The 25,934-nt window shown below is 40.8% G+C and overlaps 2 protein-coding genes across 4 annotated transcripts in view; one reads left to right on the top strand and one right to left on the bottom strand.

Moving 5' to 3' along the window:
- Window positions 1–4,330: 4,330 nt before the first annotated feature.
- Window positions 4,331–25,934, top strand: part of HPSE (heparanase) — a 37,703-nt gene continuing 16,099 nt past the window's right edge. Inside the window, exons 1-4 of one of the 3 annotated variants that reach the window (XM_072115869.1) lie at window positions 4,331–4,474; window positions 4,634–4,837; window positions 12,530–12,675; window positions 14,307–14,432. In XM_072115869.1, coding sequence (XP_071971970.1) covers window positions 4,644–4,837; window positions 12,530–12,675; window positions 14,307–14,432 — 466 coding nt within the window. In that variant the 5' untranslated portion in view covers window positions 4,331–4,474; window positions 4,634–4,643. Of the gene's footprint in view, window positions 4,838–12,529; window positions 12,676–14,306; window positions 14,433–25,934 lie in introns of all 3 variants that reach the window. The other 2 variants (XM_072115879.1, XM_072115860.1) reach the window with 2 other exon arrangements.
- On the bottom strand, window positions 19,495–20,613 carry LOC140126716 (olfactory receptor 1J1-like). The gene is made up of 2 exons (XM_072146497.1): window positions 20,578–20,613; window positions 19,495–20,427 (listed from the first exon to the last, which is right to left on the bottom strand). The coding sequence occupies exons 1-2, from the start codon at window positions 20,611–20,613 to the stop codon at window positions 19,495–19,497; spliced, it is 969 nt and encodes a 322-aa protein (XP_072002598.1).

The following is a 25,934-nucleotide window of genomic DNA, read 5'->3' as shown; positions in this document are numbered from 1 at the left end:
TTATACATACTTGAACTTGAACCAGTGATGCTCTGATCACTGGTTTAAGTTCAATACACTGCTCTACAATACTATTTTATTGTAGAGCAGTGTAAACTGTCTGAGCAAGCTTGCGCATGCTCAGACAGTTTACAGCCAGACCCGGAAGGGGTCTGGCTGCCATGGAGACCGGGCAGCTCCGGGGCACATGCCAGTCCTCGGAGCTGCCCGGAAGAGGATCGGATCCCCCGGTAAGCGGCACGGGGGATCCGATCCACAGCGCTAACACCCTTACACGCCGCGGTCATGTTTGACCGCGGCGTGTAAGGGGTTAACACCCGCGATCGGAGCCGGCTCCGATCGCGGGTGTTAGCGCAGGCTGTCAGCTGTACTAGACAGCTGACAGCCGCTGCTTCTGGTACCGGCTCCGTTCGTGAGCCGGTGCCAGAAGCAGGACGTTATAGAACGTCCCCGTGCGCTAAGCATCTAGCCCCGGGGACGTACTATAACGTCCTGGTGCGCCTAGGGGTTAACATAGTGTTAACAAATGTAAACAGTAATGTAATTAGGCTCTCCTCAGCTGTTGTAATGCATTCAAAACTCAACGTTTGCTTAACCCCTTATCACCGACACTAGTTTTCAGCTCAATGACCAGACTCGATTTTTCAAATCTGACATGTCTCACGATAATTGGTTATAACTTCGGAACGCTTTAACATATCCGGGTGATTTTGAGAATGTTTTCTCGTGACACATTATACTTCATGTTAGTTATAAAATTTAAGTGATGAGTTTTGCGTTTCGTTCTGAAAAAAAGTGAAAATTTGGCAAAAGTTTGTAAAAATTCTTCATTTTCCAAGTTTGAAATGTTCTGGTTTCTAGACAAGATGTAAAACTACCCAAAAAGCTTGATAATTAACATTTACAGAATATCTGCTTTATGTTGGGATGATATTTTATGCTTCCGGTCATTTTTCTAGGATGTTATGAGGCGCAGAACTTTAGGTGCGATTTTTCTTATTTTCATGAAAATTGCCAAAACTCACATTTTAAGGGAAAACTCAGCTTTCAAGTGACTTTGAGAGGCCTAAATAATAGTAAAACCCCATAAATTACCCCACTATAGAATGTTCACCCCTCAACATATGTAAAACAACTTCTATTAAGTCTATTAACCCTTTAAGTGTTTCACATGGGTTAAAAAATATGGACTTGCGATTTAGAAACTATAGAATTATTTTTGGAAAATACATTCATTTAGGCCAAAATAAATTAAATGATGAAACGCACTGCAACGTTTGATGCCCAATTCCTCCCGAGTGTACTGATACCCCATATGTGGTGGTGACTGCTGTACGGGCGCACGGCCGAGTATAGAATGAATGGAGGCGCCATTCACAGCAGATTTGTATTGTCACATTGTACAACCTATAAATTTTTATTTTTTTTGGTGATGCAAACATATAATAGCTTATTTTTTATGGGATGAGATACAATGTATAGATAATTTATTTTGGGAGTCTAAAGCTTATTCATGAGATTTTATTAACTATTTCAAGGGGGACACAAACAAAATCATCAATTTTTATTTAGGATTGTTAGCATTTTTTTTCCCCCGCTCACCGTAACGTAAAAATAATATTTTATCTTTATTCTCTGGTTCACTACGATTGCGGTGATACCTCATTTATATAGTTTTTCTTATTTTTGCTCAATTTTCCTGAGCAAAACCAATATTGTAGAAAATCGCATTGTTTTTACTATTGACAACTTTTCAGGGCCATAACTTCTGTATTTTTCTGTTGTCAGATCTGGTTGAGGGCTTATTTTTTGCGAAAACAGTTGTTCTTTTCAGTCGTATCATATTAGGGAACGTAACATTTTTTTTGATCACTTTTTAGAACTTTTTTTGTGATGGTGTTTGATGAAAAATTGTATATTATGGGAAGTTTTTCGAGTTTTTTTTACGTAGTTCACCGAGCGGGTTCAATATTGATTTAGATTTATTGTACAGATTAATACGGACGCGGATACCAAATATGTAAATGTTTTTGTGTTTTATTCACTTTATTTGCATTTTATTTGTTACTGGGGAGATTATGGGACTTTTATTTTATTTAATTATAATATAAAAAGATAAAATTTTTATTTTTTTTTAACTTTTTTACATTTTCTACTTCTTGGCTTGAATAAGCGATCATACGATCGCTTATTCAAGCCTTTACACTGCAATACACTTGTATTGCAGTGTATAGTGTAAGTAACTGAGCATGCCGCGCATGCTCAGTTATTTACAGCCGGGTCCTGCCAGGAAGGCAGAACCCAGCGGGGAGAGAAGCTGGAAGCCCCGGGTCACTCGTCGGGACCCGGGGCAGTGGCAGGAGGAATCGGATCCCCCGGTAAGCACACCGGGGGGGGGGGGTCCAATCCACAGGGGACACACTTGCACACCCGGTCATGCTTGGCCACAGCGTGTAAGGGGTTAAACACCCGGGATCTGAGTTTTTCCGATCCCGGGTGTTAGTGCCGGGTCTGGGCTGTGATATCACAGCCCGACACCGGCGAGACCCGGTGTCCCGAAATCTTCTTCTGACGCGCCGCCGTAGAAAGGCGTACGCGTCAGAAGAAGTACCCTTGATGACCGCCGTAAAAAGCCAATACGGCGGTCATTAAGGGGTTAAGCGCAATGCTTGATGTGATTTTCTCCCTGCTGTTTGTGCATTTAATCACATGTGTTTCAAAAACGCATTCACTTTGAAAAACACAATAAAACGCACCTCAAAAACGCAGACAAAAAAACGCAGGGGAGAAAATGCCTAGACACTTTAACCTAAAACCCATTGAAAAAGTTAATATACAAATATGATGCGTTTTTCATGGATGAACAAAAACGGCAGGTGTGTCACCGGCCTCAAGGTGATGGCAGACATGGCGTTTTGAACACGTTTTTAAGCAGTCCGTTAAAAAAGCATGCATTTTTGACCAGTTTGAATTAAGATATTTGGTCAAACCTGTCAAAAATGGATGCGTTTTCAAAAAATCCATGCGTTCTTCAAATACACATGCGTTTTTTAACTGTTTAAAAAAACGCGCCATAAAAGAGTTATAAACGCCACATTTGCCATCACCCTTAGGGCGCGTTCACACATTGCTTTTTCATTGCGTTTAAAATGCATATACAACAGCTGAGGAGATGTGATTTGCCTAATTTCATCACTGTTAACATTTCCGTTTACAAAACGTATCGTAAGTGGGATGTTAACGCATGCATTAACAACGCTTTAATGTATACATTTTGTTAACGTGTGTTAACACTGCATTAACAAACGTAAACGATAATGTAATTAGGCAAATTACCGCTCATCAGCTGTTGTATATGCGTTTTAAATGCAACAAAAACGAAACCGAAACGCAACGTGTGAACGCGCCCTTAGGGTGATGCCACACATGGCGTTTTAAACTGTTTTTGGTCCGTTTTTAAGCAATCCATTAAAAAGTGCATGCGTTAAAAGACCCATCCGGTTTTTAAAAACGCATCAATTTTTGACAGGTTTTCCGAATGTGCGCAATAAAAAACAAATGCGTTTTCAAAAAAAGCATGCGTTTTTTTAACAGAGTGCTTAAAAACGGACCAAAAACGGTTTCAAAACGCTATGTGGGCATCACCCTTAGGCTGCGTTCACGTGCACTTCTATTGCGCGGTGGAATTTATCCTGATCACCCATACATTTACATAAAAATGCTTGTGATTACTGTTAACAGTTCAAAACATGTGGTGCTCATTTCCTTGTGCAACCGTTTCAGTGTAAACGCTTATGCGATTGGAAACTCCTCCTCCTCCTCAAGCGCAGCACGTGAACGCAGCCTCAATGGTTTAGGGTGGTGACACACATGGCATTTTAGGCCGTTTTTAGTAGTGTGTTTTCAGATCGGAAAAAAAGTGTGCGTTTTTGACCAGTTTGAATTAAGATAAATGGTCAAACCTGTCAAAAACGCATGCATTTTCAAATAACGCATGCGGTTTTTGCGATCTGAACTAAAAACGGCCTAAAAATGCCACATGTGTCACCACCCTTAGCTACCCCCCTCCAGCATGTAAAACAATCCTGCAGTCATGGGGCTAGGTGTGCATATAGTCGTAAGATTTCCATCTAGGCACCACTATACAGTCATAGATATTGGCTGGGTGCAGCTATATTTGTAATAAAGTGTTTATTCAGCCATCTTTCTCCCTCCTGTGTCTTTCCTATTTTCTCATAGATGTTGTTGCATTGATGCTATATGTTACTATGTAATATCTGTTATATAGATAATGCCCCGTGTGTCCTCTGCTCCCCCAGTGTGACCTGTGACACTGCAGCTCCTGTGTAGGGTGGGGCTGGCTCTTCACCTCTTCCACACCCAGTCCCATGCTCTACCTGCACACACTGCCATTTGCTTGTTTATGAGCAGAGTATGAGGAAGTCCAGAATGTGCTATGACTACAGACACTGAGGTAATATGCAGCCCAAGCAGAAAGCAAACTCATTGTGGTTGTAGCTTCCTCTGTGTAACATGTTCCAGGGAGGAAAACTTCTCTTCCCGCTCGCAGGCAGGACGGCCTGAGTGTAGCTTATTCTTGTGACGTAGTTACTTACCTCAGAGCTCTCCACAGGACCTGACTAATGAATATCCCATGCTACATTGTCTTCCTCGCTGCTGTACATGTGCAGGCCGGCAGCAGCAATGCTCAGGAGCCTCCTGTGGAGCTGCATCTCCTGCTGAAGACCATCAGTAAGACACCTCTAAACCCAAGCTTCCTGTCTGTAACCATTGATGGCAGCCTGGCCTCAGAGCCCAAGTACATTGCTTTCCTGGGGTGAGTGGCTTGTTACACTTACTATACTAGTTATGTTCACCTGCAGTATAATATTGGCCACTTCAGGAGGCAGAGCAGCACGCTGTATTGTCATTGTGTATTGTATTGTCATTTTTATATTTTGTTATCGTGGATCATTTTGCAAAAGTGACAGCAGGAAGTAGTGAATAAATATGTTACTGAGTTTTTTACTTTTGGTTAAACTTGCTAAGTTCTCAGGGGGAAAGTTCTTATTAGATGCTAATTCAATTGTGATAACTAATATGACTAGAGCCATAATTTAAAGGGGTGTGCTCATCTGAGCATTCAGATTGATTGCAAATAGTTAATCTACCATATGTATACATTACTTTGATTGCATGTTATTAAAAAATGTTCCTGTGTTAATATAACTTTTCCTAAACACATCCATGTTGTCCTTTGGTCGTCCTTGGATACGATCCATCTCTGCACTTTTCCAGCAGTGGCCACACATGCTCTATTCAGTCTTCCCTGACCACATGGATTCAGCGTTTATTACCACAGGACACCCGTGGGACATGCAGTAACTCCCGGCTATTTCATTTGCAAAAACAATTTGTATCGAGGCAGCTGTTTTCCGTTACTAAGGGACACCATGGCTACATTTATGGAAAATTATCTTCACACGTGTTATCTTCACATTTTTTTAAAATAACATCCAGATGGAGAAATGCATGTATACACTCACCGGCCACTTTATTAGGTACGCCATGCTAGTAACGGGTTGGACCCCATTCAGAACTGCCTCAATTCTTTGTGGCATAGATTCAACAAGGTGCTGGAAGCATTCCTCAGAGATTTTGGTCCATATTGACATGATGGCATCACACAGTTGCCGCAGATTTGTCAGCTGCACATCCATGATGCGAATCTCCCGTTCCACCACATCCCAAAGATGCTCTATTGGATTGAGATCTGGTGACTGTGGAGGCCATTTGAGTACAGTGAACTCATTGTCATGTTCAAGAAACCAGTCTGAGATGTTTCCAGCTTTATGACATGGCGCATTATCCTGCTGAAAGTAGCCATCAGATGTTGGGTACATTGTGGTCATAAAGGGAAGGACATGGTCAGCAACAATACTCAGGTAGGCTGTGGCGTTGGAACGATGCTCTATTGGTACCAAGGGGCCCAAAGAGTGCCAAGAAAATATTCCCCACACCATGACACCACCAGCCTGAACCGTTGATACAAGGCAGGATGAATTCATGCTTTCATGTTGTTGACGACAAATTCTGACCCTACCATCCGAATGTCGTAGCTGAAATCGAGACTCTTTAGACCAGGCAACGTTTTTCCAATCTTCTACTGTCCAATTTCGATGAGCTTGTGCAAATTGTAGCCTCAGTTTCCTGTTCTTAGCTGAAAGGAGTGGCACCCAGTGTGGTCTTCTGCTGCTGTAGCCCATCTGCCTCAAAGTTGGACGTACTGTTCGTTCAGAGATGCTCTTCTGCCTACCTTGGTTGTAACGGGTGGCGATTTGAGTCACTGTTGCCTTTCTATCAGCTCGAACCAGTCTGCCCATTCTCCTCTGACTTCTGGCATCAACAAGGCATTTCCGCCCACAGAACTGCCGCTCACTGGATGTTTTTTCTTTTTCAGACCATTCTCTGTAAACCCTAGAGATGGTTGTGCGTGAAAATCCCAGTAGATCAGCAGTTTCTGAAATACTCTGACCAGCCCTTCTGGCACCAACAACAATGCCACGTTCAAAGGCACTCAAATCACCTTTCTTCCCCATACTGATGCTCGGTTTGAATTGTAGGAGATTGTCTTGACCATGTCTACATGCCTAAATGCACTGAGTTTCCGCCATGTGATTGGCTGATTAGAAATTAAGTGTTAACGAGCAGTTGGACAGGTGTACCTAATAAAGTGGCCGGTGAGTGTAAAGTAGATTAATTAAATTAAATGTGAATGCCCAGATGAAAATACCCCTTTAAAGGAAACCTACCTTTTTCATTTGATGCATTATGAAGCTAACATACCTTAAGAATGCTGTAGCTACAGTCATGGCCAAAAGTTTTGAGAATGACACAAATATTATATTTTCACATGGTCTGTTGCCCTCTGGTTTTTATGTGTGTTTGTCAGATGTTTTTTATCACATACAGAAATACAAGTGCAATCATATTATGTATGATGTATGTAACAAAAGCTTTTATTGACAGTTAGAATGAGTTAATGCAGCAAGTCAATATTTGCAGCGTTGACCCTTCTTCTTCAGGACCTCTGCAATTCTCCCTGGCAGCTCTCAATCAACTTCTCGACCAAATCCTGACTGATAGCCATCCATTCTTGCACAATCAATGCATGCATTTTGTCACGATTTGTTGGTTTTTGTTTGTCCACCCGTCTCTTGATGATTGACCACAAGATCTCAATGGGATTAAGATCTGGGGAGTTTCCAGGCCATGGACCCAAAATCTCTATGTTTTGTTCCCTGAGCCCGTTAGTTATCACCTTTTGCTTTATGGCAAGGTGCTCCATCATGCTGGAAAAGGCATTGTTGATCACCAAACTGCTCTTGGACGGTTGGGAGAAGTTGCTCTTGGAGGACATTCTGGTACCATTCTTTATTCATGGATGTGTTTTTAATCAAGACTGTGAGAGAGCCGATTCCCTTGGCTGAGAAGCAACCCCACACATGAATGGTTGCAGGATGCTTTACTGTTGGCATGAGACAAGACTGGTGGTATCATTCACCTTGTCTTCTCGAAACAAGCTGTTTTCTAGATGTTCCAAACAATCGGAAAGGGGATTCATCGGAGAAAATGACTTTACCCCAGTCCTCAGCAGTCCACTTTTACCCCAGTCCTTTTGCAGAATATCTGTCCCTGTAGAGAATTGGCTTCTTTGCTGCCCTCCTTGACACCAGGCCTTGCTCCAAGAGTCTCTGCCTCACAGTGCGTGCAGATGCACTCACACCTGCCTGCTGCCATCCCTGAGCAAGCTCTGCACTGCTGGTAGCCCGATCCCAAAGATGAAACACTTTTAAGAGACTGTCCTGGCACTTGCTGGCCCTTCTTGGGCGCCCTGGAGCCTTTTTGGCAACAATGGAACCTCTCTTCTTGAATTCCTTGATGATGCGATTGTTGACTGAGGTGCAATTTTTCTAGCTGCGATACTCTTCCCTGTTAGGCCAGTTTTGTGCAATGCATTGATGATTGCATGTGTTTCTTTAGAGATAACCATGGTTAACAGAAGAGAAACAATGATGCCAAGCACCAGCCTCCTTATAACCCCTTAAGAACGCAGTGTTTTTTCGCTCATTTCTCGCTCTCCATCTTCAAAAACCCATAACTTTTTAATTTTTCCGTGTACAGAGCTGTGTGAGGGCTTATTTTGTGCGTAACGAATTTTACTTTCCTGTGATGTTATTTATTATAACGTGTACTGGAAAGCAGGAAAAAAATTCCAAATGTGGAAAAATTGAAAAAAACACACGTCTGTCATGTTCTTGTGGGCTCAGTTTTTACGACTTTCACTCTGCGCTCCAAATAACACCTCGGCTTTATTCTTTGGTTCGGTACGATCGCGGTGATACCAAATTTATACAGGTTTTATTGTGTTTTATTACATTTTCAAAAATTAAACGAATGTGGTACAAAAAAGAAATAAATTTTTTGCCATCTTCTGACGCTAATAACTTTTTCATACTTCTGTGCACAGAGCTGTGTTATTTGTCATTTTCTGCAAAATGAGCCATCCTTTTCATTGCTATCATTTTGAGGACTGTGAAACATTTTGATCACTTTTCATTACATTTTTTTTTTAAATTTTTGTATTTTATACAAACATTCACTGTACATAGATACGGCTTGCAGGCCATTAGTTACATATAACACAAAAGATCCATCTGTTAAGTATCTGACTTGCAGATCATAAAACAATCAGGTGTAATTTCCTTACACAGAAAATTTGTATACAGTATTCCTTCTTTGGTCTGGGATCTTCCCAGAGCCCCCCCTGGCCACGTATTTGGCTCGCGGATTGCCTATCTAATCTGTTGGCTCTTCCTACTTCTTCAGCCTAGGCTTTACCCCTAGAGTTGCGCCTACCTACTGCCTTTACCCTGTGATGAATGCATCTGTACTGGTCTCCTGTGTCCAGACGTCCAGACTCTACTCCTCTTTTCCACGGCGTCGTCCGCCCTTACTTCCTCCGGCCCCCTAAACCAGTAGGCCCCAGTTACCAAGTGTACCCTTAAGCTGTACCCTTAAGGTAAGCAAGTACCACTGTGTTAGAGTAAATGGCTGGAAGATATTATCCCGGTCCTGGGGAGAAACACGATGCGCTAAAAAGCCCTTCCATCTCCTAAACAACTTCCCTGTTAGTTTAGATTTGGCCTTCTCTGCTTCCAGCCTTTCCAGATGAAAGAGTTGGGTCATTTGTTCCATCACCTTTGATAACGGGGGGATCCCGGGTTCCAACCAGTGCTGCAATAAACATTTCTTTGCCACTAAACTAACCACATGAAACAGTTTTGGCAGCACCCCCGATGTGGGTTTGGTTTCATCTTCCTGTCTAATGTCGTAATGAAATAAGTACGTAATGAGATCCAAGCGTATCTCTTTTCCCCACAAGTACCTAGGCCCTGCTCCTCTGTTCAGAACGCCTTTGACTGCGGGCATTCCCAGATCCCATGGTACAGGTCAGTACCTGGTTCTTGACACTTGGGACATTCCACTTTACGCTCTGGGAATGCTGGGGATGGGGGTGGGTTAAAGGCAAACATTGCTCTGTGCATAATGCGGAATTGAGTGTCCCTCCATCTTTCGTTAAGAACATTGTTCCTGACCGCCTGCCAGCTCTTAAGAATTCTTTCCCCTATGTCCTCCACCCCAAGTTGTCTGCCCCAACTGTTGAAGGTGAGTTCCTTACTTCCTAGTTTTTTACGAAGAAAGCGATATAGGATGGAGATTCCCCCCGTTTGAATAGGAAATTTCAACATGCGGTCAAAGTCATTGTCTGTCCCTTCCAACGTCATGTCCCTGTTTTTTTTTCTAGATAAAAATCTTTTACCTGCGCAAATTGTATTGTTTGATCTCCCCTCAGCTCGTATTTTTGTATGACTTCCTGTTTCGTCATCCATCTGTGTTTCTGCATATGTAGTAGCTCCTTTACTGTATGCAATCCCTTTTCCCTCCATTCTACGAAAAGTCTTCTTTGGCGACCTTGGGGGAACCCAGGATGGTTCCACAATGGCAGGTATTTAGAAACCCTCCACGGGAGATGAAAGACCTTTCTGATCGCCTTCCAAGACGCTAAGGTGTCTCTGAGGATAACTAGGGATTTGATCCCAGGTGATAATGAGCCTATCGGGGCATGCAGCAAGGTACGGAGGTCCCAGGGGGCGCAACAGTCTGATTCTAACTTTGTGTCCGAATAATAGCTACTGTCTTTCATCTAGTATATGCCGCATCATGCAGGCCAAGTTGTAACATCTTATGTCCGGCAAGTTCATTCCTCCCTGTTCCTTAGTCATGGTGAGTTTTGCAAACCCAATCCGCGGTCTTTTACTCCGCCATAGAAAATGTGAAATCTCCTTATTTAGGCTAAGGACGTTCTTATGTTTTAGTAACAGCGGAATTGTTTGCATGGGATATAGTAGTTTGGAGATGCTCATCATCTTGACCAGATGATTCCTCCCCAATAGTGACAGAGGCAACGTCTGCCACTGCTGCAGTTCCTGTGTTATCTTACTGAAAAGAGGGGGTAGTTTAAGCGGTACAAGGAGTCCGGGGTCTTGCCTATCTTTATTCCTAGGTAGGTGATCCAAGAGGCTGCTACCGGGATACCCTCAATGTCAGACTCTCATGTGCCCTGCTGGTTTGTTCCCCCCAAAAAGAGGATCTCACATTTTTCCCTATTTATACGGTATCCTGAGAATTCCACAAAGTCAGAGGACACCTGTAGAAGCTCTGGAAGTTGGGCTCGCGGGTTTGCCATAAACAGTATAATGTCATCTGCGAACAATGCTGTCCTTACCGATGAATGCTGGCCTCTATTCCTTCAAAAAGTTAGGTTCCAGTCAGTAACCTCGCCATAGGTTCCAGAGCGATGTTAAAAAGAAGCGGCGAAATGGGGCAGCCTTGACGCGTCCCTTTCTGTAGTGGAAAGGGCTTGGATAGGAAGCTTGGGGTGTGTATCCTAGCCCACGCATTTTGATAAAGCACCCCCAGATACTATTGAAAGGGCCCCTCAAAGCCCATAACATCAAGCACCTGCCCTAGCCACTTCCAGCGGACGTTATCAAACGCCTTTTCTGCGTCCAGAGTGACCAGGGCAGGTGCCAGCGCTCCTGGAGGTAATCTAGAGTTCATGTCCAACGCCACCAGAACCCTAAGTACATTAGTGACCGCCGAGCGTCCCTGGGTAATGCCTACCTGGTTTGGCGTTATTAGTGAGGGCAGTATCGCGGCCAACCTATTTGCAAAAATTTTTGATGCTAGTTTTAAATCAACATTTATCAATGATAGTGGTCGGTATGAGGCCGGGTCTTCTGGATTTTTCCCCTCCTTTGGTATTAGTTTGATGTATGCTGTGTTAAGGTGTATTGAGAGGGGTGTTCCCTGTTCCAATTTGGTAAATTTCATTACATTTTTTATGTCATGTAAAAAGGTGGAAAAGTCGCATTTTGGACATTTGGGCGACATTGCTCCTCTCGGAGGTCACCGCCGCCAAGAACCGTTTTTATAGTTTGATAGATCAGGAATTTTGGGACGCGGCGATGCCTAATGTGTTTGTGATTTTTACTGTTTATTATGTTTTGTATCAGTTCTAGGGAAAGGGGAGCAATTTGAATTTTTAATATATTTTTAAATTTTTTAACCTTTTTTTTTTTTTTTTTTTCCCCACTATTTCTTAGACCCTCTAGGGCACATTAACCCTAGATGGTCAGATCGTTCCTACCATATACTGCAATACAGCTGTGAAGTGACCAAAACTCTCAGCAGAAAAAATCAAAAGGCTAGACTTCCCTTTACTGAGGAGCATTTGTGGGAAAAGAGGAGAAGTGATTGTGGAACATTTTAGCAACAAAAGCAAGTTTAATTGGTGTTGAAGGAAGTGTCATGGTTTGGAAAATGTTTTCTGTAGTAGGAGTTGGACCTTTCATACAGGTGCATGGCTGAGTAAATACAAGTGTTTATCAGAACCTTCTTTAACAACACGTGGTTCCTTCCTTGTGTTCTTCACTCAACCAGCCAGCAATTTTCGTGCAGGGCAATGCCCCTGGTCACACAGCAAAATATGTAAAGCAGTTCCTTGAAACACACTGTGTGCTGACGTCATGGTGTGTGCAATGGCACATACAGGGACACAGAGCTAGAGGATTGCAAGAAAGAAGACTCGAGTATAAGCAGAGGTTTTTTTTTTTTCAGCAGATTTTTTTGTAAAGAAAACCTCAGCTTATTAACAAGGTATATACGGTACTTCTGTATTAGAGCAATATTCATTTTCATGAGGCATACCTTGTCAATAATGTGATAAAGTGTTGTATCTTGCTGGATGACAGGAATTGCTACCTGTACAGAAACAGTCCAACTTTCCTGCAATGACAATATAGGTATATGTGGATATTGGGGCATGGATGCCAATGGATGACTGATAGTGTTTAATTTTATTTGTAACGGGATTCAGTCAATGAGAAATTTGTATGTCTTTCAGATCCCAGAAACTTATAACCTTAACAAAGGGGCTTTCTCCGGCCTTTTTAAGGTTTGGAGGAACAAAATCAGACTTCCTGTTCTTTGATCCAACCAGAAATTCTTCAGTTGAGGAAAACATTACCTGGAGCCGGCCAGGAAAGCAAGGTGAACATTTTACTCTATTTCTTCAATTTATTTAACACCAGTGTGAAATTTTAAAAACATTCAAATTATTTTTTTCTGTATATTTAGTTTTCTGTAATTTTTTTTTATCTTTTTTTTTTTTTTTTTTTTGCTTGGGTTTTATGTGCTTTTAGATTTTGAAAAAATGTGGGCATTGAGACAATCATTGAAAGATGTATTTATTACTGTGCTAAAATGGGAGTTTTGTTTCTATAAATTCACAAACTGAGCAAAAAACAACTTTGATGGTACTTGGGGATTAAGGAACATATATGAAACATTGAAAAGAAGTTTAAAGGACATCCACTCTCGAGACATTATGCGACCGGACGTAAAGGACTTTTTTTTTTGGTTTACGGGTATTTGGTCTGTAAAAAATGTATCAGTACTGAAGAGGTGGCAATTACATTCAGCAAATATCAAGAGCAGAGAGTCGCTGGATTTTCAATTTAGACCACTTGTTCCAAATGGCTTGAATCATGAAATTGAACTTTTTTATATTTTTATAAAATATGCATTGCATAAGATATATATCCATACATTTTTCACATTCATACTTGTCACTCCATGCATTGTAGATACATTTGGTGTCTATTTTATTACACATTAGATATTCACGTTTCACAATACTAGCACCAGTTATATGTATAGATGTTAGGGTACTTTTATTGAGTTAGGGACACTGAGGTCTTCCGCTTGCACAATGGATCAAAGAAATAGTAATTATTACAGTACAAAGTCATGGTCCTGTATTGGATCTATAACAGGAGAAACAAGAATGCAGGCTGTGTTTCCTTTACCCTGACAAAGATAGCCGATTCTTATGTAAAAGCATTGGAGGAAAATTGTCCTTCTGGAACATGTCATATCATGCTAAATAAACGGAGTGAAAACTATGGGGGCAATTTATTAAGCACTGGTTTACCCTGTTCCCCCTGTCCTGGACCATATGCCAGAGGTTTCAGCTATTATGTATCCCAATTGTTTGCCATTTAGATATAAAATTGTCATGTTGCGTCTCGGCAAAGCATGCGTTCATGTTCAGGTAGGCTTAAAGGAAACCTACCATTTAGAATGGCAGGGGTAAGATGTAAGTACCGAGCACCAGCTCTGGGTGAGCTGGTGCCGGTACTTACTTTCATTAGTGTTATAAACCGCAGTATTGCGGTTTTAACACTTTTTAAACTTTAGAGCAGAAGGGGCTTCGGCGCTGCGCGCGACCGTGCGTGCGCAACATCTCCGGTATTTCCTATGTTGGCGCGCGCACGATCGTGCGCACGCAGCACCGAAGCCTCTCCTGCTGTAAAGTTTAAAAAGTGTTAAAACCGCAATACTGCAGTTTATAACACTAATGAAAGTAAGTACCGGCACCAGCTCACCCTGAGCTGGTGCTCGGTACTTACAGCTTACCCCTGCCATTCTAAATGGTAGGTTTCCTTTAATCGTAGGTAAAATAGGAAGCCTTTCTGCATATTATTCTGCCTTTGATAGAACACCATGAATACATTTTATTAGAAATTATGCTATTGTTCTAAATTGATCTCCATGACTGGAGATCCCTTTTTGAACACCACTGCTTAACTGTACACAAATTAATTCTATCTTTCCAACAGATGTGTGTAAGGGAAGTGATGTCCACTCCTCTGAACAGCAGAAGCTTTGGGCTCTGTGGCCTGCTCAGGAACAAGCCATTCTCAAGGAGGACTTTTATGAAACCTACAAAAATGCCACAATTACAAGTAAGGGAATTGTACTACTTTTTCTAGAAAATAATATAATAGTTTAACGTAAATATAGTTATTAAATAAAAATAAGAAGTTAAGATCCAACCACTAATCTAACGTTTATCAAATATCTACTATAGGTTGTTATGAGTGAGTTTTTTTCTTCTACCCTCCACTATTCCTACTGTAAGATGGGCCGTCCCAGCCATCTACTTTCATAGTGGTGTGTGTGTGTGTGGCTGTAGAAGAAAGATAATAAGATAATTATGGAAAATGAAAAATTATTAATTTACTCAGGAATGGTAGGGCTATAGAACAAAAGTTGACGGTGCCAGAATCAGGGGAGCAGCAAAGAATTAAAGCTGGTGGAATTGGTGAAAAGGGGCCAAAATAAATTTTAAAGTTAAACTGAAAATGGGTTCTGTTTTGGAGTTTAAATAAAACTGTTCTGCGCCTTTGTGCTGGCTATTTTAGTTTCTCAAACAAAACTCCTCAAACTTTGTAATGACGGTTGAAAAATGTAATACAAAGTATATGGTTGTTTAAAATCTTAATCGGTTAAGGACCGGGCCCTTTTCTGTTTTTTCATTTCCATTTTTCACTCCCCACCTTCAAAAATCTATAACTTTTTTATTTTTAGACTTAAAGAGCTGTGTGACGGCTTGTTTTCTGCGTAACAAATTGCACTTCTTAGTGATTGCATTGAATATCCCGTGCCATGTACTGGGAAGTGGGAAAAAAATTCCAAATGCAGTGAAAATGGTGAAATAACGCATTTGCGCCATTTTCTTGTGGGCTTGGATATTACGTCTTTCACTGAGCGCCCCAAATCACATGTCTACTTTATTCTTTGGGTTGGTACGATTACGGAGATACCAAATTTGTATAGGTTTTATAATGTTTTCATACATTTACAAAAATTAAAACCTCCTGTACAAAAATGTTTTTTTTTTTATGTTTCCATCTTCTGGTGCTAATAACTTTTTCATACTTTGGTGTACGGAGCTTTGGGTGGTGTCATTTTTTGCGACATTTGATAATATTTTTAATGATATAATTTTTAGGACTGTACAACCTTTTGATCACTTTTTATAGATTTTTTTAAATATTTTTCAAAATGGCAAAAAAGTGCTTAGGGCGCTATTTTCCTTTACGGGGTTAAACACATTGAAAAACCGTTACCGTATTTTGCGCCTTATAAGCCGCACCGGACTATAAGGCGCATTAGTCCGATGCGCCTTATATATGTAATAATTACATATATAAGGCGCATCGGACTATAAGGCGCGGGGTCCGGGGGCGTGGCGGAGGTCCGGGGGCGTGGCGGAGACGCGACGCGACGCCGAGACGCGACGGGGAACGCGGGGAAGGTGAGGGGGAGGTGGAGGAGGGCAGCGGACCATACTTACATAGGTCCCCGCTACCGGAAACAGCAGATCTCCAGCGGGAACTGCAGACCACGCGGCAGAAGTTGTTCATGCCGCGTGGTCTGCAGTTCCCGCTGGAGATCTCCGGTCTCCGGTAGCGGGGACCTATGTAAGTATGGTCCGCTGCCCTGTGCCATAGATAGGGCGCACCGGACTATAAGGCGCACTTTGGATTTCCACGGAAATCCAAGGCTTTAAAGTGCGCCTTATAGTCCGGAAAATACGATTGGGCATTTTCAGACTCGTCGATACCTAATGTGTTTATGATTTTTACTGTTTATTGATATTTATGTCAGTTCTAGGCAAAGGGGGGTGATTTGAATTTTTAGGGTTTTTTTATTATAATTTTTTTTTTTTACTATTTTTTAGACTCCCTAGGGTAATTTAACCCTAGGTTGTCTGATCGATCCTATCATATACTGCCATACTGCAGTATGGCAGTATATGGGTATTTTCCTCCTCATTCATTACAATGTGCTATCAGCACATTGTAATGAAGGGGTTAAAACGAAATAGCCTCGGGTCTTTGGAAGACCCGGGGCTACCATGGAGACGGATCGCCGCTCCCCGATGACGTCACGGGGAGCGTCGATCCTAGGCAAGATGGCGGCGCCCATGCAGCGCCATCTGTTTGAGGATGCTGGCAGCTTTGCCGGCAGCGATCGCTGTGATAAGTCTTTGCTGCAATATGCAATAAAAACTTAGCGGCTATGGAGAGGGCTCAGCCCGTGAGCCCTCTCCATGCAGCGGCACCCGACCGCCGCCGTGAATACACAGCGGGCGGTCGTGAACCAGTTAATTATGCCCCCTACTCTCCTAAATTCTTATGTATTGAGACTGAAACATCAGACAGACCAATGAAGAAACCAAACATAATTAATCTCACTAGAAAACCTATTTCTATGACGATGGTAGAATCGCCTCTGCTCTAGATGCAAAAGATGTACCCTGTTTATGGCGATGGTAGAACTCTGTACTGCTCATTCAGATATGTAAACCGTAATGAGGTTTCCCCTTAGCCATAGCAGCTGCTATGGGGCCTATGGTGCAAGGGTGCTCAGGCTGCAAGGCTTATACATAACCTTCCACTAATCAGCTGCTACCTAAGATTCCCCCTGCAGGCAGTCTACTAGAGAGTCTGATGAGTAGTGTATGGGATGGAATACAAACTGCCGGTGATGATTTATTATGTTCCTGGAATAATAAATCTCCCCTAATGTTTGTGCAGGTGAGCGTTTTGGGGCCGGAAAACACTTTGTGGAGAAGGGACCCCCAACCACAATTTTGCTATGTGGTTCAGCCTTTCCTAGTTACATCTCCAATTACCCATCTTTTTTCTAAGCTTAATAACTACAAATTTTGTTATCTATTATTGTATTCTACTTTTTTTTTAAATATATATATATATATATATATATATATATATATATACTTAATTGCTCTCCTCAGAGGAATAAATTTTGCCCAAATTTGTACACAATATTAAATGTGATGTTTGACCAGTGATTTGTAGAAGGGCAAAACTATGTCTTATCATGAGCATCTACCTGGTACTGGTGAATTAAATTTATCATCCACCAATACCCCCCAGGTCTTACTCTGCTGAAGTTTACAAAGTAATTGACTGTTCAGAGCAAAATTCTACTTGTTGTTTCCATTGGCCCAAGTGCCTAACCTTTATCTACTTCAGCCATTTCCTCCAGCTTCCACAAATCTTTCTGAAATTTTATATTGTCGGCCTCGGTATTAATTACTTTACAGAGCTTCGAATCCTCTGCAAATATTAAACTTTACTGTGTAAAACCTCTATGACATGGGTGCACAACCTTTTTTGGTCCGAGCCACAGTACAATGCAAATTCCCTCCAGAAACCAATACTGCATAATGCTGTATTTGTACAATAGACCCCAGAGCAGACTACATTACAGTGCACAAACAAGACTATATAAATGATGGAAATTGTCTGAACTTATGCAGCAGGAAATAATTGTGAATAACTGACTGCACCCAAGGGCTCTGATAGACCCCATTACTGTGCACTACCTGTAGCCAGCCAGTTATTCATACTTATTATGCTGCATACAGGAATATAACTACTATACTATAATTTTACAGACAAAAAGAAAATACAAAGACGGCTCACCGATACATTCATATTCTAGACATTCTAAGGACAGCTTCAGCACTAGTGAGGAAAGCAGAAGGCAGAAGCGGTGAAAAACCATTTCTCCCCACCTACTCCCCAGGCGGAGACACAGCCCAGCAAAGCAGAAATGGCAGCAATGCTTAAAGACGTTGCTGCATACTCGGGGCCCCACAACAACTGATGTCTAAGGACAGTGGGGTGGGGGGTCCAGATTGAGTTAAATTAAATTTGGATCCTTTCTCTTTTAAAACAAACCAGCGGCGAATGTGTCTTTTTTTAACAAGAATCTTTCCTCTTCAATCCAGCTTTTATACATCCCCATTATCAATTAAAGAGTGTAGATCTTCGCTGAAATTCCCTCTAGTAAGTGCAGTAAGAGCTTGCATAACAGCAACATGGAAGAAAAAGGATCCTCCATCTTTGGGATTGGGTAGTAAGAGTAAGATGTATGTAAGAGTAAGAAATTTTTCATTAATCCAAATTTAATGCTATTTTGCATCTGTGGTTAGTATTAGCAAAGTAGAAGGTAAACCTCACCAGTTTTTTTTTCCTGTTTATTCTCCTGTCTCTTTCCTACATTTCCCCCTTTTTTAGCAGTTCGTGTGTGGTTGTAGGAATGTGGTATGCCTATATGTGTATGGTATATTTAAAAGGTTTTAAATCTGAAGAATTTCTTTGAGATTGTCAAGTGGCGAATAGAGGGGGGGATTATATCCTGAAGGACTAAACAAATACTTTACTGAAATATCTATCACAGAACAGAAGAAATTATGGACCAACTCAAATACAAAGCTGCTTGCAAGTTATGCCGATTTGTACAACTAAGTAAGCAAAGGAGCCATCTAAAGAATTATTTAAATTTGCATGTAAATGTGCTAGCTATGCTGCACATGAAGTGCTTGCCTTTTCTCCCTCCTACACCTAGTCTTGTACTGTCCCGTGGCCTGTGTTTTATTTATTTATTTTTTTGCATACCATGTGTCCTCGGTGAGTGTGCGCCGCATACCCGTCAATTCTAAAACACTGCCTAGGCCCACAATATAGGCAGTAATTTGCACTACCCTCCCCTTTGCAGTCATGGCAGTGTGCTCCTGCTCAGGGCCGTGGATTCCACAACTTTGTGCATGGGCCCTATATAAGTGAATGGGAATGTGTTCTAGCTGTAAAAAACACATCTAACACTTGTCCGTTAAACCACATTGTTATCATAAGCCGGTATCTTACAAAAATTAAACTCTCAAAAATTCCATTAATAGAAAGTTTTGCTGAATTGAGTTAAATACCAAACAAACAATATACTTTAGGCAATTTTACTAACCCATAGAATAGGAATAAACACAGTATTGATGTTATACTGTAAGGTGAAAGAGTAACAGTAAAGTGAAAGTTAGAAAAAAATGTAATCATAACATTTTAGGCACCTCAAAATGGTCTCAAATAACATTTGACATAAAAAATAAGCATGCTTTTGATGAATAGTACGTTTGACATGAGAACTTTTCTTTCAATACAAAAAAAACCCCAATTTTTTTATGGCCATTTTTATATCGTTATTTCGTAGACTATATATAATCGGGTTAAAAAATGGTGTAAATACAGTATAAAGAAGAGATACAATTTTATTTAATACATGTGAGTTAGCTCTAAAAGGCACTGTGTACTTAATTATAAGAGTTCCATAGTAAGCAGATACAACTGCCAAGTGTGAGCTACATGTGGAGAAGGCTTTCTTCCGACCCAAAGTTGTTGGTATCCCCATTACAGTACGGGAAATATAGCAATATGAGACAATAATAAAAATAAAAGGAATAACAATAGTAGGAAATGAGCTCATAAACACTTCTCTTTCTACCAGGGAAGTATCTGAGCATGAAAGCTCCATAATGGGTGCAAAGTCACAATAGAAGTGATCAATAACATTTGAATGGCAAAAAAATAAATTGAATACTGGTATCACTGCTATTAACGGCCACACTGAGCCTAAGAACCAGGACAGAAAAACAAGGATGGTACAAAGTCTGTTGTTCATAATAGTAGTATAATGCAGTGGATTACAAATGGCTTGATAGCGATCATAGGACATGACTGTCAGAAGAAAGCATTCAACAATGGTTGAAACACATATGAGGTAAAACTGAGTAAGGCAGCCATTAACAGACATGGTACTTCCTTCTTCCAACACAACACGCAACATATTTGGTATAGCATATGTAGTAAGCAGAACATCAGATACGGATAAATGACTTAGGAAAAAGTACATGGGGGACTGAATCTGTGGACTTGTTGATACCAGAACAACTATTAACAGATTTCCTACCACAGTAAAAATGTATATGGTGAGGAATACAAAGAAAAGCAAAGTTTTAAAGCTGTGAAGATTTTCAAATCCCAAAAGGAGAAATTCTGAGATGGCAGTCAAGTTCTTCTTTAATATTTCCTAACAGAAAAAAAATGATACTTAGTGTTACCATGAAAGTTCTTTTCAATTATACCAACTGCTCTGTCCTGCCAGAGAAAATACATATTCTGCGGCATACATTTAAAGAAAACCTACCATTTGATTTGATGCAGTATGACGCATACATACCTTGAGATTTCTGTAGCTACTCAGATGTAGGATCATATCTTGGTTAATCCCTGTGCTGAGTGGTTTTGTTGATAAAACAGATATAACATTATGATAATGAAGCTCTGTCACTTCTATGGCTGAACCAGCGCTTCTCCTAGCATGTGAGTTATTCTCTGCAGGAAAGGATGATGTAATCCCTGGGTTGTGTTTGAAGGCAGAATTATCAATTGCTGCACCATCCCTCAGCTGCTGTGTATGAGTGATCCAGCTCAGGTTGATTAGTCATGTCTTGACTAACCTCCATTTGTAATTACACGCTCCCATGTGTAATGTGTTTATGTCAGCCAGTCTGACCCAGCTTTCCCAAGGTCCTGAATGTTATAATAGTTTTTTCAGCAAAACCACTCAGCTCAGGGATTAAAGGGGTTATCCAAGTTTTGAAAAAAAAATTAGATGTGGCCAGGAGCGGGCTGCCTAAAACAATAAAGATGTACTTTCCTTCTGGTGCCCTCCGGTATCCAGCGGATACATTCAGCTTCCGGCCGGACCCGACAACCTTCCGGCCCCCATACACAATGCTGTGTATAGGGACTGATAGGCGTACCCGGCCACAGCCGGCCGGAAGCTGAATGCAGGATACCGGATTGCACCGGAAGGTAAGTACATCTTTGTTTTAGGCAGCCCGCTCCCGGTCACCTATAGTTGTTTTTTTTCTTTTTTTCAAAACTCGGACAACCCCTTTAACCAAGATATGATCCTGCATCAGTGTAGCAACAGCATTCTCAAGGTATGTTTGTTTCATAATGCATCAAATCAAATGGTAGGTTTTCGTTAAATTCTCAATGAGGCATGTGGCAGCTTGACCTACATACATACTATATAAATACTGTAAATTATTTGGAGCACTAAAAATCATGAGAAGGACATTAATCCATACAATGCTGTATATTTGGCATATATATATATTTGTTTGATTTTCAAAAAATATACTATTTGTGATGTAAACTCGGTGAATATTACACACATTACCCATAGTTCTGCTTAAAGGGGTATTCCTATATGACCATTTCACTTTTAAATTTAATTTACCATATAAATTTCTTCAATTAGAAGTACCTGTGTGAAGATAAGTTTCCATAAATATAGTCATATCGTCCTTTAGAAACAGAGGAGACCACTAATGCTGCAGTGATTGTGTAAAGAAACAAATAGTTTTTACATATGAAATCTCTGGGAGTTACTGCTGGTCTCCCATCCGTCTCATGGCAGTGAACGCTGAATCCATGTGGTCTGGCAGGAGTCTAAAGAGCATTTATGCCCATTGCTACAAAAAAGCGGGAGTGGTCATATCCAATGACCGCTATCTTGTTTTTACATGTCTACGTTTATGGGAAATTCTCTTCACACAGGTAAAAAAAAATTATAATACCATGCAAATATATGAAAACGTCCATCACTTGGCTTTGCTCCTCTATAGCCAATCCCAAGTGCCTAGTCACAGAGCACATGGTATTGAAAGGTACTATCTAACATATCTTTTTTTACTTTAAAGCAATTTTTTTTACGAACTCTTTGTCAGTGTATGTACTATATTCTGTGGGGACTGGGGGGGTGCAAAAAATGGGTCTCCTGATGACAGGTTTCTTTTAAGGCTGAAAAGGACAGATTTTCATTTCATGATGTTTAGAATGTGGCAGGCAATTAGTGTTGTACCCTTTGGCAGAGACACATAAGGGATCTGTACAGCACATTTCTAAATAGCACATTGAATACTAATGCATTACACCTAAAAGAAAATAAGAGTAAATAAAATCAACCTTTATACAAAACACACAAGCAACCAACATACAGAAAGTGAAAGATAAAAATCGTCCAAATAATGCCAAGGTACACAGATATAACTAAAGTTATTATGGATGTAACATTGTTCAACTAACACCCCCTACAGCCAGAACATGGGTATATAGCTATTAGACCCTGTGATAATGTCTAGTATGAGGAGACTCTGTGTGATCTAAAGCCTGGTAAATACTAGATACCTGGGAAAAGAAAATAAAGTGCAACAAGTGCAAAAAACATGACCTGATGTACAGTACAGAGGTAGGCACCTCATAGCAAATACAAAAACCAGGGCAAGAGTGCAGAGCTATGGGCTTGTAGTGGATGACCCCCACGCATAATGTTTCTCGCTATGACTTTATCAGGGGTAAGAATGCAGAATAATTGTTCATATCAGTGCAACCTCAGCTGGGATAGATGTTACAGTTTCTCAAAAAGAACCATGCACGGTGGTCTTATTTAGGAAATTTGCAATTAAACATAGACTTTTAAAACAATGCTAGGGTTAATTCACTGCTGATTCACACCAACTTTGATTTTTTTTTTTTGGCTGAAAAGACCTACTCCATATTTCAGAATCTATCATAATCCCCATATGATAGAAAGATTTATAAAAAGCTATTTTCAAAAAGTTGCATGTAAGATCAAAGTTTGGCATAGTGTACAGTGACACAGTTGGTAAAAACCAAACAAAGTATATATGAATAAATAAGTCATACCATCTTTCAAGCACAGTGATAGAAGGATGATCATTTGGGCTTGTTGTACATTGAGTCGCCCATGAACTCTTGGGTCAAATTCTTTAATAGTTTATAATCCCTTAGATGTATTTCTGTCCATTGATTATATTACTGTGCATCTTTGTTGCATGTTTGCAACTACAGGCAGTCCCCGGGTTACATACAAGATAGGGTCCGGAGGATTGTTCTTAAGTTGAATTTGTATGTAGGTCGAAACTGTATATTTTATAATTGAAGTTCTAGACAAATTTTTTTCTTTTGTCCCAGTGACAATTGGAATTTCAAAATTTTTGCTGTAATTGGACCAAGGATTATCAATAAAGCTTAATTACAGACACCTTACAGCTGATTATTGCAGTCTGGGAATATAGTAAAGCATCCAGAGAGCTTCACCAGAGGTCAGAGGGGTCTGTCGGTAACTATGGGTTGTCTGTAAGTCGAGTGTCCTTAAGTAGGGGACCGTCTGTACTCACTGTAAAAGAATGCAACAAAGTCACAATTTGTAATCGTGTAAATGGCAGCCAGTATTGCTTCCACCCTGCCAACATGATATATCATCAACATGGATGAGATGCTAATCTTGCCTAATGGACCGGAGAAAAAAATGTTCCAATAAATATGTTTGATAGTAAAAGTCCTGTTATAAATGTCATAAATACATAAACCCTTCCCTCCCATACACTATCTATAAAAGTCAGATTATTTACATATATTTTGAAAAAACTAACACTCAATGTCAGTTCAACTGATTTTTCTTCATTTTGTTAAATGCTTTGTCTGTGATGTAGAAAATGATACCTAGTAAGATAACTACCACCTGCATTTTCTGTTCTGTGTCTGCAGACAGAACTCCAGTATAATTTTCAATATTTATGTTGTTCCCAGATTACCATCTTGGTCTCCTAGGAGCATACATTCCATTGAGACTTGAATGTCTACATTAATTGCATAAGCATTGTAGCAATTAATATCCATCAAAAACAACTTAATTAAGCACAAGTCTTTATCCCAGATGATTTCCCCAGTGATCTGCTTTAGCTATTTTCATCAATCCAATTTATTTGAATGGAAAACTTGTATCCATTCTGTCCACAATTCCATCATAATAAATTTATTACAGCTCTTCAGCACCCCAACTCTACCTTTACAGCCTCTAAGAAGAATAAAAGGACTTTTGGCCACCTTAATACTGCTGACTTCCATCGTAGGAATCGGGTGCTGTTTGATGATCTCTTCCCCATCATGGAAGCGGCTGATCCCATATACCTTTCACTGGTTTGGGAACCTGTATCCTATGCCTCCCGGTAACTGATTCCGGTCCTTCTGGACCAGCAACTCAGGAGGTCAGTGGCTGCGGCACAGGGGTAAAAGGGCTTCTGGGTCAGGGCTGGGACAAAGGGTAGGCAGAAGTGGGCAACCGCCTTTGACACCTCCTCTTTTGGAGGGGGAGGCAAGTTTAATCTGCTGATATGAAAAAAGTAGAGGAAAAAAAGATGCTTATGCTCACCCACTGAGATGCATGTAGAAGGTGGATCCGTGCTGGATGGAAGATGGAATGCGCTTGGTCTAGATCCAAGGTGAGTAACAGAAGAATGAAGAGAAGAAAATCCACTCCATCCGCACCGGTATGAGGTTAAAAAGTATTCACTTCGGTTTATTCAAATCATCAAAAAAGTTAAAAACAGTACAACAACACAAAAGAAGAGCATGAGATGACACCCATGGGGCATCCAACCTTCTGTAAAAAGAAATGGTTATCGAACATGAAAAAATTATTGTTCAAGAGAAAAATAAGTACATCTAAAATGAAACTCTGTAAAACCGTAGAAAAGTTGCTGAATCTGGCCAAGTGAGATGCCACGGCCCTGCACGCTCCCGCATGGGGAATGGATGTGTACAGGGCCGCGACATCGTCCATGGTTACTAGGTTACCATAATGCTGCATGCTTTCGAGAGGGCTTTCCTTCTCATCACGTGCACTTACATCACATGACTTCTTGTTTCCTACGTCAGACATTCCGACTCCCTCTTCCTCCAACACACAGCTGTTTCATTTCATTGGAAGTTTTCCTTTTCCGGTTTCCTCCCCTTTTCTTTCCTTAAATACAACTTCATACTCATGTTTTGCCAGATATGATTAAGGACTAATACCGTGTTCTGTCCGAAACGCGTCATCTCATGCTCTTCTTTTGTGTTGTTGTACTGTTTTTAACTTTTTTGATGATTTGAATAAACCGAAGTGAATACTTTTTAACCTCATACCGGTGCGGATGGAGTGGATTTTCTTCTCTTCATTCTTCTGTTAATCTGCTGATAGTAGGGACTGGATCCTCTCAGCAGTCAACTTGCCTCTTATCAGCATGTTACCCTAGAGCTTTATAGAAAGCTGTAGAGGTAGGGAAAGGGTGCTTCTATGTTTTCAGTTGGGGGCCTTGTGTGTTTTTAGTGAGGGAGGGGGAAGTGTGTGTTTTGGGAAGGAGAAGCGTGCATTATGGGAGAGGGAAGCTTTCGTCTGTGTTGTCAGCCAGGAGTGGGGGTATAGTGTGTGTGCTGATGGTGAGAGGTTAGGGGGAAGTGTGTAAATTAAGTGTTAGAGTGTGTTTGTTTGCATTGTAAAAGGGGTAGTGTGTGTTCTTCGAGTCGAGGAGGAGCACTTCCTGGTAGTTATAGTATATATGTGCTCTGCTTCCTATTAATATTATATATACATTTAAATATATACAGCATACCTGTCTGCTGGGTATGGTTGCATTATTAAGGGAGCAAATAACTATAGGGGAAGGGGCACCAAAGTCT

This window comes from Engystomops pustulosus, chromosome 1, assembly GCF_040894005.1.
Source record: "Engystomops pustulosus chromosome 1, aEngPut4.maternal, whole genome shotgun sequence".
Lineage (NCBI taxonomy): Eukaryota > Metazoa > Chordata > Amphibia > Anura > Leptodactylidae > Engystomops > Engystomops pustulosus.
Note: the sequence above shows the minus strand (reverse complement) of the source record. Positions and strands in the feature narration are given on the sequence as shown.